The sequence below is a fragment of the Oratosquilla oratoria genome, unplaced genomic scaffold (genome assembly GCF_046742065.1).
Source record: "Oratosquilla oratoria isolate Oo_2021 unplaced genomic scaffold, ASM4674206v1 SCAFFOLD199, whole genome shotgun sequence".
NCBI classification, from domain to species: domain Eukaryota; kingdom Metazoa; phylum Arthropoda; class Malacostraca; order Stomatopoda; family Squillidae; genus Oratosquilla; species Oratosquilla oratoria.
In genome coordinates this window covers 146,034-164,864 of record NW_027467551.1, presented here as the reverse complement: position 1 = coordinate 164,864, position 18,831 = coordinate 146,034, and the positions used below count along the sequence as shown (strand labels likewise).

General features: G+C 40.0%; 1 protein-coding gene across 1 annotated transcript; it reads right to left on the bottom strand.

Annotated features, from left to right (window-relative positions):
• Positions 1-7,119: 7,119 nt before the first annotated feature.
• LOC143022837 (uncharacterized) lies at positions 7,120-17,982 on the bottom strand. The gene is made up of 4 exons (XM_076181217.1): positions 17,961-17,982; positions 12,259-12,416; positions 10,701-10,812; positions 7,120-8,271 (listed from the first exon to the last, which is right to left on the bottom strand). The coding sequence occupies exons 2-4, from the start codon at positions 12,385-12,387 to the stop codon at positions 7,907-7,909; spliced, it is 606 nt and encodes a 201-aa protein (XP_076037332.1). The 5' UTR covers positions 12,388-12,416; positions 17,961-17,982; the 3' UTR covers positions 7,120-7,906.
• Between the last annotated feature and the right edge of the window lie 849 nt (positions 17,983-18,831).

The following is an 18,831-nucleotide window of genomic DNA, read 5'->3' as shown; positions in this document are numbered from 1 at the left end:
TATATATATGTATATATATATATATATATATATATATATATATATATATATATAATATATATATATAAATATATATATATATACATGTATATATGTGTTGCTGCAAGTAAAGTAGCGACGTTAACAAATCATGCCACGCAAGGTTGTCACTCGATACATGTTTAAGTCTTGTGTTTATGATGGATACCACCAGGGGATTTAATCCATACTGGGGAAATTGCCTCGCTACCAACATTGTGGCAGTCCATGTCGATACACCACAGCCACCACAACCACCATCAACCACCACCACCACGACCAATACCACTCTTAATTAACCACCTCCACTCTCAGCCCCCAACCACCACCAATTACCACCTCCACCTCCACAACCACAACCAATACCACTCTCAACCACCACCACCACCACCACCACCACCACCACCATCAATGAAGGAAAACGGATATTAAGATGGTGGCTATGACTTTAGACGACGGATTTCCAGCTCTCTTTCTGTAAGCCCTACTTAGAAGATGAATTACTAATCGTCAGTTTTCGACATTTTTCACATATTTTCTTATTCTTATTAATATTTTCATTTTCAATTCTAATTTGATAAACATGAACTTGTTTTTCCAACTGTACGAACAAAAAAAAAAAATTCTCAGACAACTTAATTCTTTCTTTTTAATAAATGATAAATGTCTTCTCTACTACCCTTTGTTTTTTTCAATGAAGATGCTTGTTGGCTGAACGTGTTAGAGCGTCGCTACTTGCGGCGGAGGTTGTGGTGACAGTAGTTCGAACCCTACCGCCAGCGAGCTGGACCAAGGGCATGGCTCATTAAATTCCACAACACAAAGTCCTCTGTAAGGGACACCGTCCTAGCCACCTAATAAGGGGGGGAATAAAACCGAATCATCAAAAATCTTTAAAAGAAAATCTGACGTAAATACATGTAAATGGTGTATGTCTCCGAACCCGTAACATCTTATATATATATATATATAAAAGGTCTTTTACTCTTTTCTTTTTCTTTATGTTCCTTCTCTTCCTCTCTTCCCAAAAAAATACGTTCAAAGTCAATCTTTAGATTTTTATTAACAAATCAAAAATAAATTCCCCGGTTTGTGCGAAATACTTTGCACACATATGACTGGGAAGGAAATTACTAAAACGTGATTCTACAAAAATTGATCAGAGGGTCAAACCGTTAGCCATTGATTTTTTTTTTTTTTTTTTTGGGGGGGGAGAGGGGAAAGATGGGGAATGTTGCTTAGAAAAAAAAAAAAAACACCCGAGAAATGATAAATTCAAATTCAAATATAACTATATATAATAATATTTTCATCAACATGTTATTATCATTATTGTTATCTTTGAATTTTCATTTAGTGATTTTCGTTTTTTTTTTTTTTAGCAACAATCCTCACCTCACTACATATCTCACCAGTGACGAAAACGAGGAAGATGTGAGGGAAAGAATCTCTATTGACAGGTTCATTGCGTTGACAACTGAACTGCTGGCTGGACTAGAGCAAAGAAGTTTCATAAGTGAACAAGAAATCATGAATATTTACTTGCTCCAAGATAAACTTATTAACGAAAGACCCAAGTTTATGAAGCAACAGACACTGCACGAGATATTCAAGAATATAGCTAGGAAGCAGGAAGCAGCAGCAGCGGCAGTGTCCACACTAGATAATCGACTGCCATCATCTTCAAGTCAACCAGATGTGCTGTCACCACAATCAACAGTTCCTCCATCCATTGAAGCTGTTCCTGTTGCCGATGATGTCTTTATGACGGTCAGTAATGATGAAGATGATCCTGACAGACCACCTGCTGCTCTTTAGCTTCTTTTCTCAAGAAGTACAGGGTGGCTACAGTACAGAGTATTTTATTTAGTTTAACTAAAATTCTTAGGAGGATCAGTTTTATTTAGTTGAATTAAAATTGAATTAAGATGATGTGTAAAAAGCCCATCTGCTATTTAGCTTCTTTCCTAAGAAGTACAGTACGGAGTATTTTATTTAGTTTAATTAAAATTCTTCGGAGGATCAGTTTTATGTTTTATCAAAATTGAATTGAAATTTTACATAACTATATTGTATTTTATTTAGTTCGTGAATAATAAAGATTCATTTGCTTTTCACTTAGTGTTTATATTTCCCATTAAAGGACTGTACAGGTGGTAATTTTCTTTAAATATATACGGGATATACCATACAAAATTGTAAACTTCAAAAATCCGGCAATCCTCAGTTCCCGAGGTTGCCGGATTTTTGAATGTCAACATGTATTATTATTATAACTATTATTATTATCATTATTATTATTATCATTATTATTCTCAAGGGACAAAAACACCTTAATTTACGGGTTTTGAATGTCAACCTGTATTATTATTATTATTAATATTATCATTATTATTATTATCATTATTATTCTCAAGGGACAAAAACACCTTTACGGGTTTTGGGGGAAAAAATATCGACTGTATTTTTGTCATGTGTGAAGGAAGTCCATGTGAGGAAATTACTACGGTGTTCTGTCCCGTTGAAGGAACTCAGTGTGGGATTTATATATATAAGACGCGAATAGAAAAAAAAATTGGAAGGCATAGATGTAGAAAACCAAAATCGACGGTATTTTTGCCTAGTGTGGAGGAAATCGACGGCATTTTTGCCTAGTGTGAAGATGAAAATAAAGACAGCTTTTTGCCCTGTATTAAGGGGAAAATCGACGGCATTTTTGCCTAGTGTGAAGATAGTGATCGATGGCATTTTTGCCTTGTGTGAAGATGGAAATCGACGGTATTTTGGCCTAGTGTGAAGATGGAAATCGACGGTGTTTTTAAGCCTAGTTTAAGACGACATCAAAAAGGAAATCAAGATGTCATGGTATCAGGGAGCGAAATTTTCAGGTCAGCACGTGACCTTACGTAACACTGAACGAAACATTCTGAGAAAGCCGTGTAGAGAAAAATGTTTTAATAAGAAGAATTTTAACAAATGTGTTCTTATCAAAACTTAGCGAAACATTCTGAGAAAATCCTTAAATACATGTAGTTTTAAAAATATAGAAGAGACGATGAATTTTGACAATTGTGTTGAACGAAACATTCTGAGAAAGAAAGATTAGAAAATATGATGGATTTTGATGCGACGTGACGTCATAACCTCGGCATCAGAGCGCGGGAAGATTTTTCGGTCCTTGTGTATGGTCATCGCGAATAGAACAACAAATAAACGATTTTTCTGCCAAATGTGAAGGAAGACATCGACATAGAAAACAAAAATCGACGGCATTTTGCCTAATGTGAAGATGGAAATCGACGTCATTTTTGCCTAGTCTGTACATCAAAATCGACGGTAATTTTGCTGTGAAGATGGAAATCGACGGCATTTTTGCTTAGTGTGAAGATGAAAATCGACGGTATTTATGCCCTGTGTGAATGAGAAAATCGACGGCATTTTTGCTTAGTGTGAAGATAGTAATCGACGGTATTTGTGCGTAGTGTGAAGATGGAAATCGACGGCATTTTTGCCTAGTGTGAACATGGAAATCGACGGTATTTATGCCTAGGGTGATGGAAATTGACGGCATTTTTACCGTGTGGAGGAAATCGACGGCATTCTTGGCTAGTGATGGAAATCGACGGCAGTTTTCCCTAGTGTAAAGATGGAAATCGACGGTATTTTTGCCCTGTGTGAAGGAGGAAATCGACGGTATTTTGGCCTAGTGTGAAGATGGAAATCGACGGTGTTTTTTGCCTAGTTTAAGACATGCAAAGGAAATCAAGATGTTGTCATGGTATCAGGGAGCGAAATTTTCAGGTCAGCACGTGGCCTTACGTAACACTGAACGAAACATTCTTAGAAAGCCGTGTAGAGAAAAGTGTTTCAAGAAAAGACGATGAATTTTGACAATTGTGTTCTTATTAAAACTGAGCGAAACATTCTGAGAAAATCCTGAAATACATGTAGAGAAACGTTTTAAGAATATAGAAAAGACGATGAATTTTGACAATTGTGTTAAACGAAGCATTCTGATTTTTTTTTAACACGTGGAGAGAGAGGTTTTAAAAATATAGAAAATATGGATTTTGATGCGACGTGACGTCATAACGGCGGCATCAGAGCGCGGGAAGATTTTTCGGTCCTTTTGTATGGTCATTGCGCGTAGGCAACTTTTTCCTTGACTTTTGGCGATGAAGACCAAAAACTCGATAGAGATAATCAGGAAACTTAATATATATATATATATGTGTGTGTGTATATATATACAAAAATAGCGTTTTCTATCGACGTCACGAAAATAATGACGGCAATGGAGCGCGGTGCATTGTGGGATTAATGACGTCTTTCCCAATGTGAGAATCTAAAAATTAGTGTTTTTCTTTTTGTCATCTATGCATGAGCACAGTTGTACGATTAAGCATAGATTATATTTCTGACAACAACATATTTCCACCAAAATGTAAATATTTCTTGTCCAAACTCACCCTTTTTGGCGCATTCCGTGTACTGCAAAGTATCTACATTAGATACAATGTCTTCATTTGATTCCTTCTTCCTTAAAGAACCTAATATTGCAAATTAATCGACAAAAGTAATTATAAAGATACCAAGTATCAAGATGATATAATGTTAATCATCAAAATTCGCAAACACAATAGCAGACATCTAGACGTCTCTAAGGACATATTCAACAGCATATGACGGAAAGATAATTTGTTGTTTGGAGATTTGAAAAATTAAAATTTGTAACCATATATCAAAATCCCACGAATCAAAATGCCATAGTCACTATCATAATCCCACACATAATATTCCAGGATGTTGATAGTATTAATAAACACTATTTGTTAAAGTATAATTTCATTTGGTAAATTTCTTAATGAATATAGGCCTAGGTTAATTGGCGTGGGATTTTTACCAATGGGATTATGACCTTATGGGACTCTGTCATGGATTCGACACAGGCAAGGTCATCATATCAAGACAACAGGTCAGGACTCGCAGTAATGGATTTAAACTGGACAAATTTAGATTAAGCTGTTTTAAGAAACGGTTAGACAACAAGGGATGACAGGTGGTAATAGACATGGAACTGCCTAATGTAGGCCACATGGTCTCTTGCAATCTCCTTCGTTCTTATGTTCTTATCACACTGGGCGCCGACGACCGTCGAGAGCTCGTTCGAGTCAAAAACGACTTCGGTTACAAAATAAAAAAATTCAAATATTCAAATAATATTTCCGTTACATCTAGCAAAGATTGATGAACTTAGAGATAGTGTAAACATAGATACGGATGTTAGACATACTGTTGAATTGTTCTTAGTTAGGGATATCTAGGTTTCTATATTCAAATAGAGGTTGGAGGTAGGATGTCGGAGGAAAAATAGCCCAGTGTGATTGATAACCCTCCTGGAGGTCAGCCATATTGGATTTGCAAGTCTGCTCCTAGATGCTACGCAAGTTTGACGACAATTATTAAAAGATCAAATTATTTGTAATGGAAATTCCCTTAACGATAATATAAAATAATGAAAATAATATGTATTTTGGGATCTGGCGATTTCACCGACAACAATTCATCGACACGCTCAATTCATCGATATACACAATTCATCGGAAAAATAAAAATATTCTAATTTGAAATATATAACTAGATTGTGTTTTCATCCTTCATTTAGCATACTTTTACCTTTGATAATGAAATAATTACTTTCATAACCTTTATTTAGGATGAAGAATTTCTTTTCGTAGTATTTATCAAGAATAGTTAAAATTCTTTATGACAGAACTATTGAAAATGACAAATTAGTTTAAATTAAACTTAGAACTATAAATTGGTTTACTTAAAATTAACAAGCTAGGTTATGGGCTATTGCCCGCAAATAATCAACGACGTTGTTATATGAAGGATATCTTTCTAAATGTCTTTTTTTTTATCCGTTCAGAAAAGTCACGTTATTCTTTTGTGGTTGAAATGAAGTGCCAGGCAAGTATTGATCGACTTTGACTTCATTATAGTTTTGTTCCTTGATTTAGCACACTTTACCTTTGATAATGAAATAGTTACTGCCATAGCCTTTATTTAGGATACTACAAAAACAAGGTAGAATTTCTTTTCGTATTTATTAAGAATAGTTCAAATTCTTTAATGCCAGAACTATCAAAAATGACAAATTTGTACTTTTTAGAACTATGGCATAGGACATTTGAGACACAGGTTGCTGGACACCACCCTAATATTTGGAATTTTTTCGACTGCCTGAAGAAGGAACAAAACTATAATGAAGTCAAAGTCAATCAATACTTGGCTGGTACTTCATCTCAACCACAAAGAAAGAAATATCGTGACTCTTCTGACCGGATAAAAAAAAACATTGTAGAAAAATATCCTTCATATAGCAACGTCGTTGATTATTTGCGATGCTCTAATACACTTGGCCAGCAAGCATCTTCCAAGAAATACTTTCAGATGTACTGAACTTTCAGATACAAAGGCGAATCACCCCTCTCCTCAAGTGGTTTGAAATACCATGGGCTTACCATACATACAATAAGTAGGACGCTGGCTGCTTGGCTGGCTGGCTGAGCGGGTTAATTAGGGTGTTGCTACACGAGGCACCAATCGCCGGGACGGTGCTTCGAGCCCTGCCACCAGCGAGTAGGATCAAGCACGTACATACATATTCCAAAGGCTTTTTTTTTTCCCTAACATGGGAGGTAGCCAAAAAGAAAAAGGCATAGAAACCACTCCCACCCATTCCATCCCCTACACACTCCACCCTCTGCCCTCCCTCTCTCACATCTTGGCACCTCCTGCATGATGACGGGTCATCCCTGCAACCTGTCCACTGCCATGGGTCAGAGGCAGTGTCGCAAGACATAGCAAGAGCGCTTCATTAAATTGGCAACCCCTCCCCCTCATGCAGAGGTCGGCGTGACGGAGGTTCGAACCCTGCCGCCACTGGCGAATTGGACCAAGGGTCTGGTTCATTAAATCCCATTGTCATCTGACTCGTCTTCTCGTTACTTGTTGGTCTATGTCCTACTCTTGTCTGCTTTGCATTTACTGGGAAGACATCAAACCCTCACGACACATTAGCTACGCCTAAAGCAAAATAGCACTATATCTCACACATTCTCACGCAATTCCTGTACATTACCCTTATCTGTTGCACTGGATAATCAACTTATCCAACTTACTGATCATATATATACACATACACAGTGCCAATATATACATAAACTCTTGTAATATACAGTCAGACATTTGTGACCGTAACTCAATTTACAGGGGTATAAATTTGTGTCATACACACTGATCCAAACACGAATTTACCAAGCAATCCAATGTTCAGTTAAAAGTTCCAAGAGTAAGGAATGCACATGTTGTTAGCATGTGCTGAGAGATGGATGTCACAGGATTATTGTGCTGACGACTCTACAGTCACGACAGCAATCTAATGCTGCTGCTCCTGGGCTTACTTTGGTTCACGTGCAGAGGTTGGTTGCGCAAACGTCGGGAGTGACCGCGGTTGCCGCAGAAGGGTAGGAGGAGGAGGAGGATACGGTGCTGGGCGAACGACACTGAAGCCTGCCTGCTTTCAGGTTCTGAAGGTTCTCTTTGGTTGACCTGCCAGGACCCCTTCTCTCTTGCAAGAAGACACTGCGACGGGAGTTCCAGTTCCCAGCGACGCGTCCTCCGGGGGCGTGACGACACTCGTGGGAGAACTTGTGTCCGGAGGAATGTTTGTATCCGTGCAGGATGGATGTGGTCGTCTCTGGGGACACAGCTGCGGCCGATACCACAGATATGAGAGTCGGTGCTGCTGCTGCTGCTGCAGGGGGTGGGGACGGGGTAGCGGGAAGCGGACTTGCGGTGGTACCCGATGTAGGGTGGTCTGTCACTGTGATGGGCAATGAGAGGAAGTGTGCCTGTGGTGGATGGTGCGTCTGTGCTGGACATGATGGTCACCTTCTAGGTAAGTGTAGACGTGGTCGTCGTAGGCGATGCTGATGTGACTGTGGTGGTTGGCGTGGGTAGCGTGGCGGGGGTGGTCGGGAGGTGCGTGATGACTGTGGCACAAGGAGGAGCGGGAGCAGGAGCTGAGGCGGCGGCTTTGGCACAGTTGTGGTGAATGAGATGACTCTTGACGAGGAGGTGCCCTGCCGCCAGCGCTGCCATCAGAGACAGTTCTCTGGCCAAAAGTGTAGCAGCAACTATCTTGGCAAATTGTACAGCATTTTCTCCAGGACTCCTGATTTGCACCTGAAATAAAAAAAAGAGGATCATTTTGGAGTATCAAAGAGAATAAATCTGCTTTTGTCAAAGGGAAGTTATGCGATTATATACAAATAACAAAAGTCCTTTATCCATTATAAAGAAGTAGCTGAGTCAAGACTAAAATCCATTAATATAATTACATCAAAACCCATTTAATGCCCTGCCCCTCCCATCTCAGCACCTTATCCTTGTTCCTTGCCATGCTGCAGGGGAGGGAGGGAGGGCAAACTATGGCCTGTGGGTCCCATGCATGCATGCACGCATGCGTGCCAAAGGTTCCTATGCGGCCCATCAATAAATTTTTGGCCCCCCCCCTTTTTTTTGTAATTGCATTACTTTGTTTTTCCAAGTATTAAGGAAGAGAGGCTGGAGGGGGTGGATAGCTTTAGACACTTGGGGGGGGGGTATGGTAGGAAAGGGAGGAGTGGAGGTGGAGTGTAGATTAAGGGAAGCAAGGAAATGCTTTGGGGGATTAAAAAGTGTAACAAGAAATAGACATCTGGCAATGGATGCCAAGAGGAGATTGTAGTGTGAAAAAGTGATTGTGCCGACAGTACTGTAAGGGGCAGAAAGATGGAACATAAGAGAGGACTTTAAATGTGTTTGAGATGAAATGCCTGAGGAGTATGGTAGGGGTTACTAGGCTGGATAGAGTGAGAAACAAGGAGGTGAGGAGGAGAGCAAGGTGGAGGAGTTGGGAGATGAAAGGGTTGAGGAAAGAGTATCAGCGAGATGGTTTGGACACAAGGAAAGAACGAGTGAAGAAAGATTAGTAACAGAAGTGTGGAAATGTAGAGGTGGATGGAGTGAACATAAGGGGGCGACCTAGGATGAGATGGATGGATGGGGTGAAAGGGGCTTTGGGGAAGAGGGGAATGTCTGTTGAGGAAGGAAGGAAGGGAGAAGACAGAAGATAGGGGTGAGTGGAGAATGGTTGTGTATGGATGATGCTGTGATGAATGAAAGGGAGTGGGTGGGGGATTGGGAGTACGTACGTGTGAATGACATTTTGATGCAGCCCAAAGGGATTTCTCCATGTCTTCTCTTTTTCTGCATGACAGGATGGAGAGGGAGGAAGGGTCAACAAATAAATGAAGTGGCTTTGTTGTGGATGTGCTGTGTCTTGCTGCACTGCTTCCGACCCAGGGTAGTGGGCGAGATGCAGGGATGACCCGTCATCCAGGAGGAGCCAAGAAAAGAGAGAGGGAGGGAGGGGTGGTGATTGGAAGTGGAGTGGATGTGGGGATGAAATGGGCGGGAGTGGATTTATGACTTTGACTTTGGATACATCCCTCATAAGGGGGAAATAGCCCTTGGTATTATACATGTGTATGTTGTTTTTCAAATAAATGTGTTTCACATCAAGTTTCTATTGTAAAGTATTAATTGGGGATGCAGCAAGAAGCTGTGCTTCCACAGCAGCAGCAGCAGCAGGGCCCAACAGCCAGAGGTGACTTACTTGGAGTGCAGCATAATTACGTCACGACCCTTTCCATTCCTCATAAACTTGCTTTCAGTTATGCTGTTATGATTTTTAACGTTTACCAAGCCTTGCTCTGGATGTGTTGTGTCTTGCGACACTGCTTCTGACCCAGGGAGGGCAGTGGACGACCCGTCATCCAGGAGGTGCCAAGATAAGAGGGGGAGAGGAGGGTGGAGGGGAGTGGAATATATAGGGGATGGAATGGGTGGGAGTGGTTTCTATGCCTTTTTCTTTTTGGCTACCCCCTGTGTAAGGGGGAGAAAGCCTTTGGTATATGTATGTATGTATCTTTTTCCTGTTAATTACAATCACTTACCATGAAATATACAAAAACATGAATATCAAATGAATATGTTGAATGCACGATTGAAAGTTTGGATCAGACCTGCAAACTCTACATTTCCCAAAGCCCAAACTGTTCTCGATATTTCGAGAAAACATTACTATGTTACCCTTCTTTACGGAATCGTTGGCATCAAATTGTTTTCCCAATTTTTCTTTTTAAAGTTGCAATTCACAATGTATTTTATCTGTGGGAAATGTACTAAGTTTAAATCAAAGGATATTGATAGAGAATCTTTGACTTTGTAGACACGACTTTAAACGAACGTTTTCAAACGACAATTCAACGACAGTAATACTATTTACACAATATCTCTTATTCTCTTTAAATATGTATTTTACGTGGTGAAGAACTAAATTTAATTTTATTTAATCAAGATCACTCGATGATTAAAGATTTGAAAAATTAACTTCATATCCATACGACAAATCCTAACCTTAGGCAGATTCCAGAAAAAATCAGTCAAATGCCATTCTGTCAATTTTTGAGAAAACAAAATAGTTTACCAAAGTTATTTTACTGTAGAAAAAGTTCTAGATGTTGGAGGAAAACCTTTCAAGTAATAGTGTTATTGTTTTCTATACTTACCTAATATATACTTTGAGCCGATTCTGTGAAGGGTACGGAATTGATGGTAAGTGCAGAGTAGAGCTCCGCAACGGACTACTGTCATAAGGACGACGTCGACCCCTTGATATTCCTGTGATAAAGAAATACATTTTGATGCAATGCTACTCCACGTGATTTAGGTTATAAAGACAAATCCCATGGCAATTATAATTTATCTTATTTATTTTTGTCAGTGGTTACGCGTTAACTTGAGATTCAAATGGGCTGTAAAAAAAGAAAGGAAAAACGTTAAAGAAAATTTGATGAAAGTCCATTTCTTAGTTGTCGATATTCTGTCAATATCCCGTGCATGCAGTTCCCAAATAATAATAATAATAATAATAATAATAATAATAATAAATAATAATAATGAATCAACGTAAATCATTTCGGCAAACAAATAAAATATAAGAATGATGCATGTTCTTGTGATCTCATTTCCAGTTCCAAGTGCCTACCACTCGACAATAATTATTGCCGTTGACATGATGCAAACCAATGAGTAAGGCTTATATATATAAAAAAAAAAGAAAAAAAATTAGTGTTGCACAGAAAATAAACAAATGAAATGTTGTACAATTTAGTTATTTGTTACTGGGCACAACATCGACGACACAACTGGTAAGTCAGGACAGCATGCTAAAGCATACCTACATGATTGACTCAATATAATATATCGACATGGTTTTATTGTGCTAATATTTGTCTACCTCTTCATTCATGGTTCCATTTTATTGCACAATGTCGTCAGTTGAGCGAAGTGTTTCAGATATCATCACTCGGTCACCCTTCTTGCGAGACATTTCGACAAGATATTGCGAAATGTTACGTTCACACTACTCATTGTCGTCGTATTGTGCAATAAAATATCAAACTCCTTTTGAGGTCTTTAATATACTGTGTTATTCTTCAATACAATCCCTACATCGTCAATGAAAGAAATAATTAAAGAAAACATTAAAGTATTTAGAAAGTATTGATGAAAATCTTTGAAAAGGAAAACAATAATCAATAATGAAAGTCATGGCGAGATCGCATTTGCATCAGATTTTGGCGGAATTTTTATTTAGCTAATACTTGTTTCTGTCTCTATTATCTCATGTTTATGAATTCTGTAAAGAATGGAGGCGAGAGTTATGGACTGCAGAAACTTCCTGCCTTCTCCTTCAGAGGTTATCACACCACTGGGCTATTTCTCCTGCGACATCCGGGATGATTCTACCTCCATTTGAGTAACTAGAACAAGACTTCGCTAATTACAGAAATCATTTCATCAACATGTCTAACATGCGTATAGCTTTACAATCTTAATTACATCATTCAGTTTTGCCATTTATAACGAAGTTAATTTGATATTTGGAGGTTTCAAATATATATATATATATATATATATATATATATATATATATATATATATATATATATATATATATATATATATATATATATTGTAACCGAAGTCGTTTTTACTCAGACGAACTTTCAACGGTCGGCGTTAGTGAATCCCAGTGTGATAATACATTAAGTGCTCGCTTACCTGAGATGTGGCTGGCGGCTTCTCGTCTTTGTAACCGTCAGAGACAGAGAGTATCGTGACAGTCAAGGTGATGACAGAAAAGATGACTTGCCAGGGGTGCGTGGTGCACAGTCGCCCATGACGCCACATCCCCAACTGAACGACGCCCCAGCTTTGGGCTGCAAAAGATAAATAAAACAAATAATGATGTTGATAACAACAACAACAATAATTATAGTAATAGTAATAATAATAATAATAACAATAATAATAATAATAATGATGTAGTCCAGGCAATATAGCACATTTTAGGGCCCAACTTGGAACAAATTGCAACAGAATTGTTTTCACCACAGGGCATGCCTGCCCATGAGGTGTCTAGAACATCATACTAAAAGTCCTAAGAAATCCACGTTGAGGAAATATGTCTAATTTGCATAAATCCAATATGGCCGCCAATTTTCGATAATTTGCCATATCTCCGCATTTAGATGTAATAATTGAGTCATTTAAAGTGCTAAAATGGGGTTTTTGAACACAAGAATTCACGTGGAATAGGTTACATTTTTATTGGATAAAGAATTTATAGCCAAAAATCCAATATGCTGGAAAGAATGTCTATTTTTAAAATGTATTTGCTCAACATTTTATATTTTCGGTGCATTTTTTAACCTAGGGCCTACTGAAATGTAGGAAAACACGATTGTAGCCAGAGATAAGTTTATTATCATACTCATGAACAACAGTAAGCCTATGTTTCAACAACAGATCATCAACATTAATTTCAAGAGTGTCAATTCCAGTTGTGCCACTTTGCGGTATCCGGCTTAAGCGTCGTCGTCTACATTATCTGATCAATCTGGCACCTGTGAGTTAGAACAACTTGTACCACGACATTCTCTACACACGGCAGTGCAATGGAGACCATATATTTGGCATGTGCACCTCCTTGTTTTGCAGTTTTTCTTGCAGCTACAACAGATGACATCCAGTATCTCCGGTGGTGCTGCGGGCTGATCTGTCTGTATAGGCATGTACCTTCTGTCCACAATGTGCCATCCCCAATCTTGTGGCTTCATGTTGACACATGTTCCTTTCCACTCCATTACCTGGTAATAGACACGGAGGCTATGGAATCTTGCAGCTGCTGATGTTGGGGGTAGAGTTTGTGGTTCCACGGAAGATGTGCTCTTGGAAATCTCGTCACAGAACCGCTTGTATCTTAAGCTGTCCAGTCCTTCCTCTCTGGTACCACCGTACAGTGATACCAGAGCTTTCTCTCCTGCAGCAGTTATGTCCTCCGGTGTTTGCTCTGATTTGTGGAACATCTCTGATTGCTCACGAAACAGGGAATCAGTCTTCACCTTCTTCACTGCCAAACCTTTTCCCAATCCAAACGGGCGACTAGTGGTATCGCAGCCAAGAACAGCATGGACAAAGAGCAGATGGTCGCAAATCTGAGGACCCAGCAACTCTTTCGACTGCTTTATGCACCATACCCTTCTCGATTTGGTGGCTTGCTTTGACTCTGATACCAGAAACAGTTCGTTTGCGGTCATATCAGCGTGATACAACAGTAGGACCAACAAATCTGTGTCGTCACCAATGAGAACCGTATCTCTTGTTCTGGCAAAGGCAAGGGCTGTTTGAACAATGAGGACATCAGCATCATGCTTTGCGTGTTCTGTGCTGCATCCAGCCCTTTCTAGTTTGTCGCTGAGAAAATGTATGAAGCGCTGTTTGTTTGTCTTGTTGTTCAGGAAGTCCTCCTTCTTGGATTGGATGATCATATCACCACCAAAGTTTACGGTCAAACTAGAGCAGGTTCCTGTTCTTCTTTGTTGTGTGGCATCTTTAGTTGTGGGTTCATCTCTGTAGCCATCAAAAACAATGACAGCAGCTCCATATTTCTGTGTCACATATCTGACATAAATCTGACACACACTATCATATGTGGAACCTCTTGGCCAGGGAATCCGATGGAGTAGCGCGCCGCCATCAAGGACATATTGGACTTGGTCTCCACTCGGCTCACGTTGTTCATCTATAGACTTCCACAGAACATCAGCAAGGACTGCCTTATTGGCCTGCAAGGGAAGGGATGACGAGTCAAATAAGGCAGGAGGGTGGCTACAGAGTTCGAACTTAAATAACGTTGACAAGTCTTCGCACCGTTCACCTACAATTACCAGTCGCTGGAACACCAATTGTGGATCCACTACTACAGATTCCCCTCTGACTTTGACAGTTGATCTGGATGCAAGTGTCATTGCTTCATCGGCTTTTCGGAAGGTGAATTCTTCCACAGATTTCCCTGCCATGCTCACAAGAATCTTGTCTCCAATTTCTTTTGCTTGGTCAACATTGACTCCGTCCTGAGCGGCCATGCCATTAGCAATGTTGTGAAGTGAGGTATTCTCCTTGAATGGATCTCTTTCCTTCAGATAGCTGATAAGATCGAGGGTGTCCTTGACATCTCTGGCCTGTCTAGCCTTCGAAATATCTTTGTGCTGGTCGCTGGTTTCGTAGGAGACCCCGCTGAACTTCTGCATTGCATCGTTGATGTTTGCGCATGCTGGCATGGATAGGACCCACAGTAAGCGCTGAGTCTTTGTCATCCCTTTTCCTCGAGTTAGGCCCCCATGCGTCTTTATACTTCTCATCAAAACCTGTTCGATGATCAGATCTGTGGAGAGCCCTGCCCAGTATCTATCACTGCGCCGCACAACGTGGTATCCCTCTTGGAACTTCTTATACACATCCGGATGCGTATTTGGTAGTTTGGTCATCATTTGCAGGTATACATATGCAGACTTTGTATACTGTCGGTGTCCAGAAGCGGCAAGGTAGGGAAGCATATCGTGCACACATTGGAGGAGTAAGCTCCAGTTCCCTGTTCTTTCAGCTTTAATAAATTTCCGCAAGATGTCCACCATGTTGAGATACTGCAACCAGAGTTTTGCTGTTGGCATAGTCATCATATCCTTTTTGTTGTCAAGTTCAGTCTGGATTCTTTGCAACACTTTTGCAGAACAAACTTCTTCCACTGAGAGGGAAGAGGACATTGCTCTGTCATACACTTCACTTGCTGTAGTTATGTCAGTCGTCACTGTATCTGAAGGAATATCTTGTGGTTCTACATTATCTGTCTTGGTATCAGCAGTTGCCACTTGTGGTTCCTGAACTGTGTCTTTGGTTGGCACAGGCACATTGTAGGCATCAGCAACCAAAATGGTGTTCAGTGCAGCATCTACCAGCGTATGTCCCCGCACTGCTCTGGAAACAGCTTTGCCTGTCATCATGTGGGGCACTGTGTTTCCAGCATATACCACTTCGAGCAACTCTTGCAGTCCCGAGCCTGCCATTAAGTGACCTATGCTCCCAAGAAAGCTCATCTGCATGTGAAATCCCCCAAGCCTGAGGACTATGCGCTTGAGATCACTGTCATTTGATTGAGACCTATATTATAATCGTTAAAGCTTTCCAGTACAAGGGTTGGTCGAATGTGAGGACTGGAGTAACGTCGTATAGTTGAGCTTGGGTAGACACAAACTTCATTGTAGAGTAGATACATGAAGCTTGACTGGGATCAAGGTCAATCATTGGAAGGAATGTCACAGAAGCTTTTCCTGGGTGTTGACCTCGATGCAGGAACTGCATCATACCAAACCATGATGGCCTTGGAGAGTGGAGAAGTAAGGATGTCTTCCACAGTATATCTAACTCTGATGTTGGATCCTCTTCTGTCGTGCGAACCAGTGGATTGTAGATGATAGGTTCTAATGCTGGAGGAATTTTGAAGTACTGAATGTTAATGCGACCAATGGCAGCAATCTCTTCATCCGTCACACGGACTTTGGGGACAGCCTTGCTTGTTTTTGTCGCCCTGGCTGTTCAACTTATACATGTATGGGGTGGTGCGAGAGGTGAATGCAAGGGTAGTGGGAAAGGGATTGGAGATGGTTAAAGAAAATGGAGAAAAGTGGGAGGTGAGCCAGCTGTTGTTTGCGGACGACACTGCGCTTGTGGCAGGATCAGAAGAGGGATTGAGGAAGTTGGTGGCAGAGTTTGGGAGAGTATGTGATAGAAGAAAGCTAAAGATAAATGTGGGTAAAGTAAGGTGATGAGATGTACAAGGGGTGAAAGTGGCAGTAAACTGGAAGTGAGCATTAAGGGAGAGCGACTGGAGGAAGTGGATAGTTTTAGATACTTGGGTGCAAATGTGGCAGGAAAAGGTGGAGTGAAGGTGGAGGTAGAATGTAGATTGAGAGAAGTAAGTAAATGCCTTGGTGGATTAAAGAGTGTAATGAGGAATAGACATTTGGGAATGGATGCGAAGAGGAGACTGTATGAAGGAGTGATTGTGCCAACAGCACTGTATGGGGCAGAAACATGGAACATAAGAGAAGAAGAGAGAAGGATCTCGAAGGTGTTTGAGATGAGGTGTCTGAGAATTATGGTGGGGGTTACTAGGCTAGATAGAGTGAGAAATGAGGAGGTGAGGAGGAGAACAGGGGTGGAAAAGGAGCTGGGAGATAGGGTTGATGAAAGAATATTAGGATGGTTTGGACACATGGAAAGAATGAGTGAAGAAAGACTAGTAAAAGAGGTATGGAAGGCAGATGTGGAGGGAGTGAACATGAGGGGACGTCCTAGGATGAGGTGGATGGATGGGGTGAAGGGGGCTTTGGGGAAGAGGGGAATGTCTGTTGAGGAAGGACGGGAGAGGACAGAAGACAGGGGTGAATGGAGAATGGTTGTATATGGATGATGTTGTGATTGTATGAGGTGGAATGGGCGGGGTGGGGGGTGAGGTAGTATGTGTGAGCAAAAGTTGACGCAGCCCGAAGGGATTTCTCCCCATCCTCTCCTTTTATGCAAGGGGGGACGGAGAGGCGGGGGTCGCCGATTTAATGAAGCGGCCTTGCTGTGGATGTGCTGTGTCTTGCGACACTGCTTCTGACCTAGGGCAGTGGGCAAGGTGCAGGGATGACCCGTCATCCAGGAGGTGCTCAGATAAGAGGGAGGGTGGGAGGGGTGTGGAGTGTATTCAGGGATGAAATGGGTGGGAATGATTTTATGCCTTTCCCTTTTTGGCTACCTCCCTTGTAAGGGGGAAAAAGCCATGGTATATGTATGATGTACTAAAACACTAGTACATGTGCACTAGCACTACTATATTAGTACACTAATATACTAGTTCTAGTACACTGGTAAATTATAATGTTTAACTAATACAAGTATACAAGAAAATTAGTACACCAGTATTAATACACGAGAACACTAGTACTAATACCCTAGTACACTCGTAGTAGTTCACTAATACTAGTACACTAGCACTAATACACTAGTAACAGTTACTAATGCTAGTACTAGTACTACTACATTAGTACTAGTATATTAGTACAAGTACACTAGTATTGTTACACTAGCACTGGTACATTAGTATAAGTTTACTGGTACAATAGTACTAATACACTAGTTCATGTAAAACTAATAGACAGCTCGTACATGTGTAATAAACACATATAAAACTTAGAAACGAATATGTGAATATACGCAGGAAAAAAAAAAAAACTACGAGAAAGATATAATAGACAAATGCAAGGATCAACCAAGTCTGCCACTCTTTTTTTCTTGTTCCTGCAGGTGACAGTGACCCGCATCCGCACAGTAAGCAATTATCGTCATGTCAACAATCGACTTGACCTCTCACCTCTCACCTGACCCCCAGAAGATGCGATGCTCACACGTGACCCCGATTCCTACGTGAGGTCGGAGTTAGCAGGCATCGTGTCACATCTCATTGCAAATATATATATACATATATATATATATATATATCATACTAACATGTAACAAAAATAAATATATAAAATAGAAATAATTCTTTCCGTAAAGGGAGAGCAATTCCCCATAAGCTTTGCTTCATGTTCTCCCTTTTCAACAAGTAATTTTGTAAAAATTTTGTATATGTATAAATTGTATTTCATTTTGTTGAAAACTCCTTTACAGATATGTAAATGATAAATTAAAAGACAAACACAAAATAGTGAAACTGCGTGAAAGAGATAAAGAATATATAGATGACATAGAAATGGCTTAAGTTATGATCAGACATTTCAGGTCTGTTTTTACAATTGAAAGCTCACAAATTTGGGAAGATGGACAACGAGAAATATCCCCAAAATGAAATAAATAAATTAAAGGTCACGCAGAAAGAAATGAGACAAAATATAAAACCTAGATGTTAGGAAATCACATGGACCGGATGGAATTGCAAATTGGATATTGAAAGAGTGTACAGCTAAACTAACGGACAAATTATACAAGATAATAGATTTCTCACTCAAAGAAGGAAAGGTACTACAAGATTGGAAAATGCAAACATTGTACCAATATATAAAGGAGGAAACAAAGAAAATCCTACAAACTTCAGACCGGTATCCCTTACAAGCACAGTAGCAAAAATATGTGAAAAGGTTATTAGGAACAAATGGATCAAACACTTGGAAGAGAATAAAATACTAAACCCTAAACAATTTGGCTTTAGAAGTGGAAGATTGTGTATCACACACTTAATATGTTTTTACT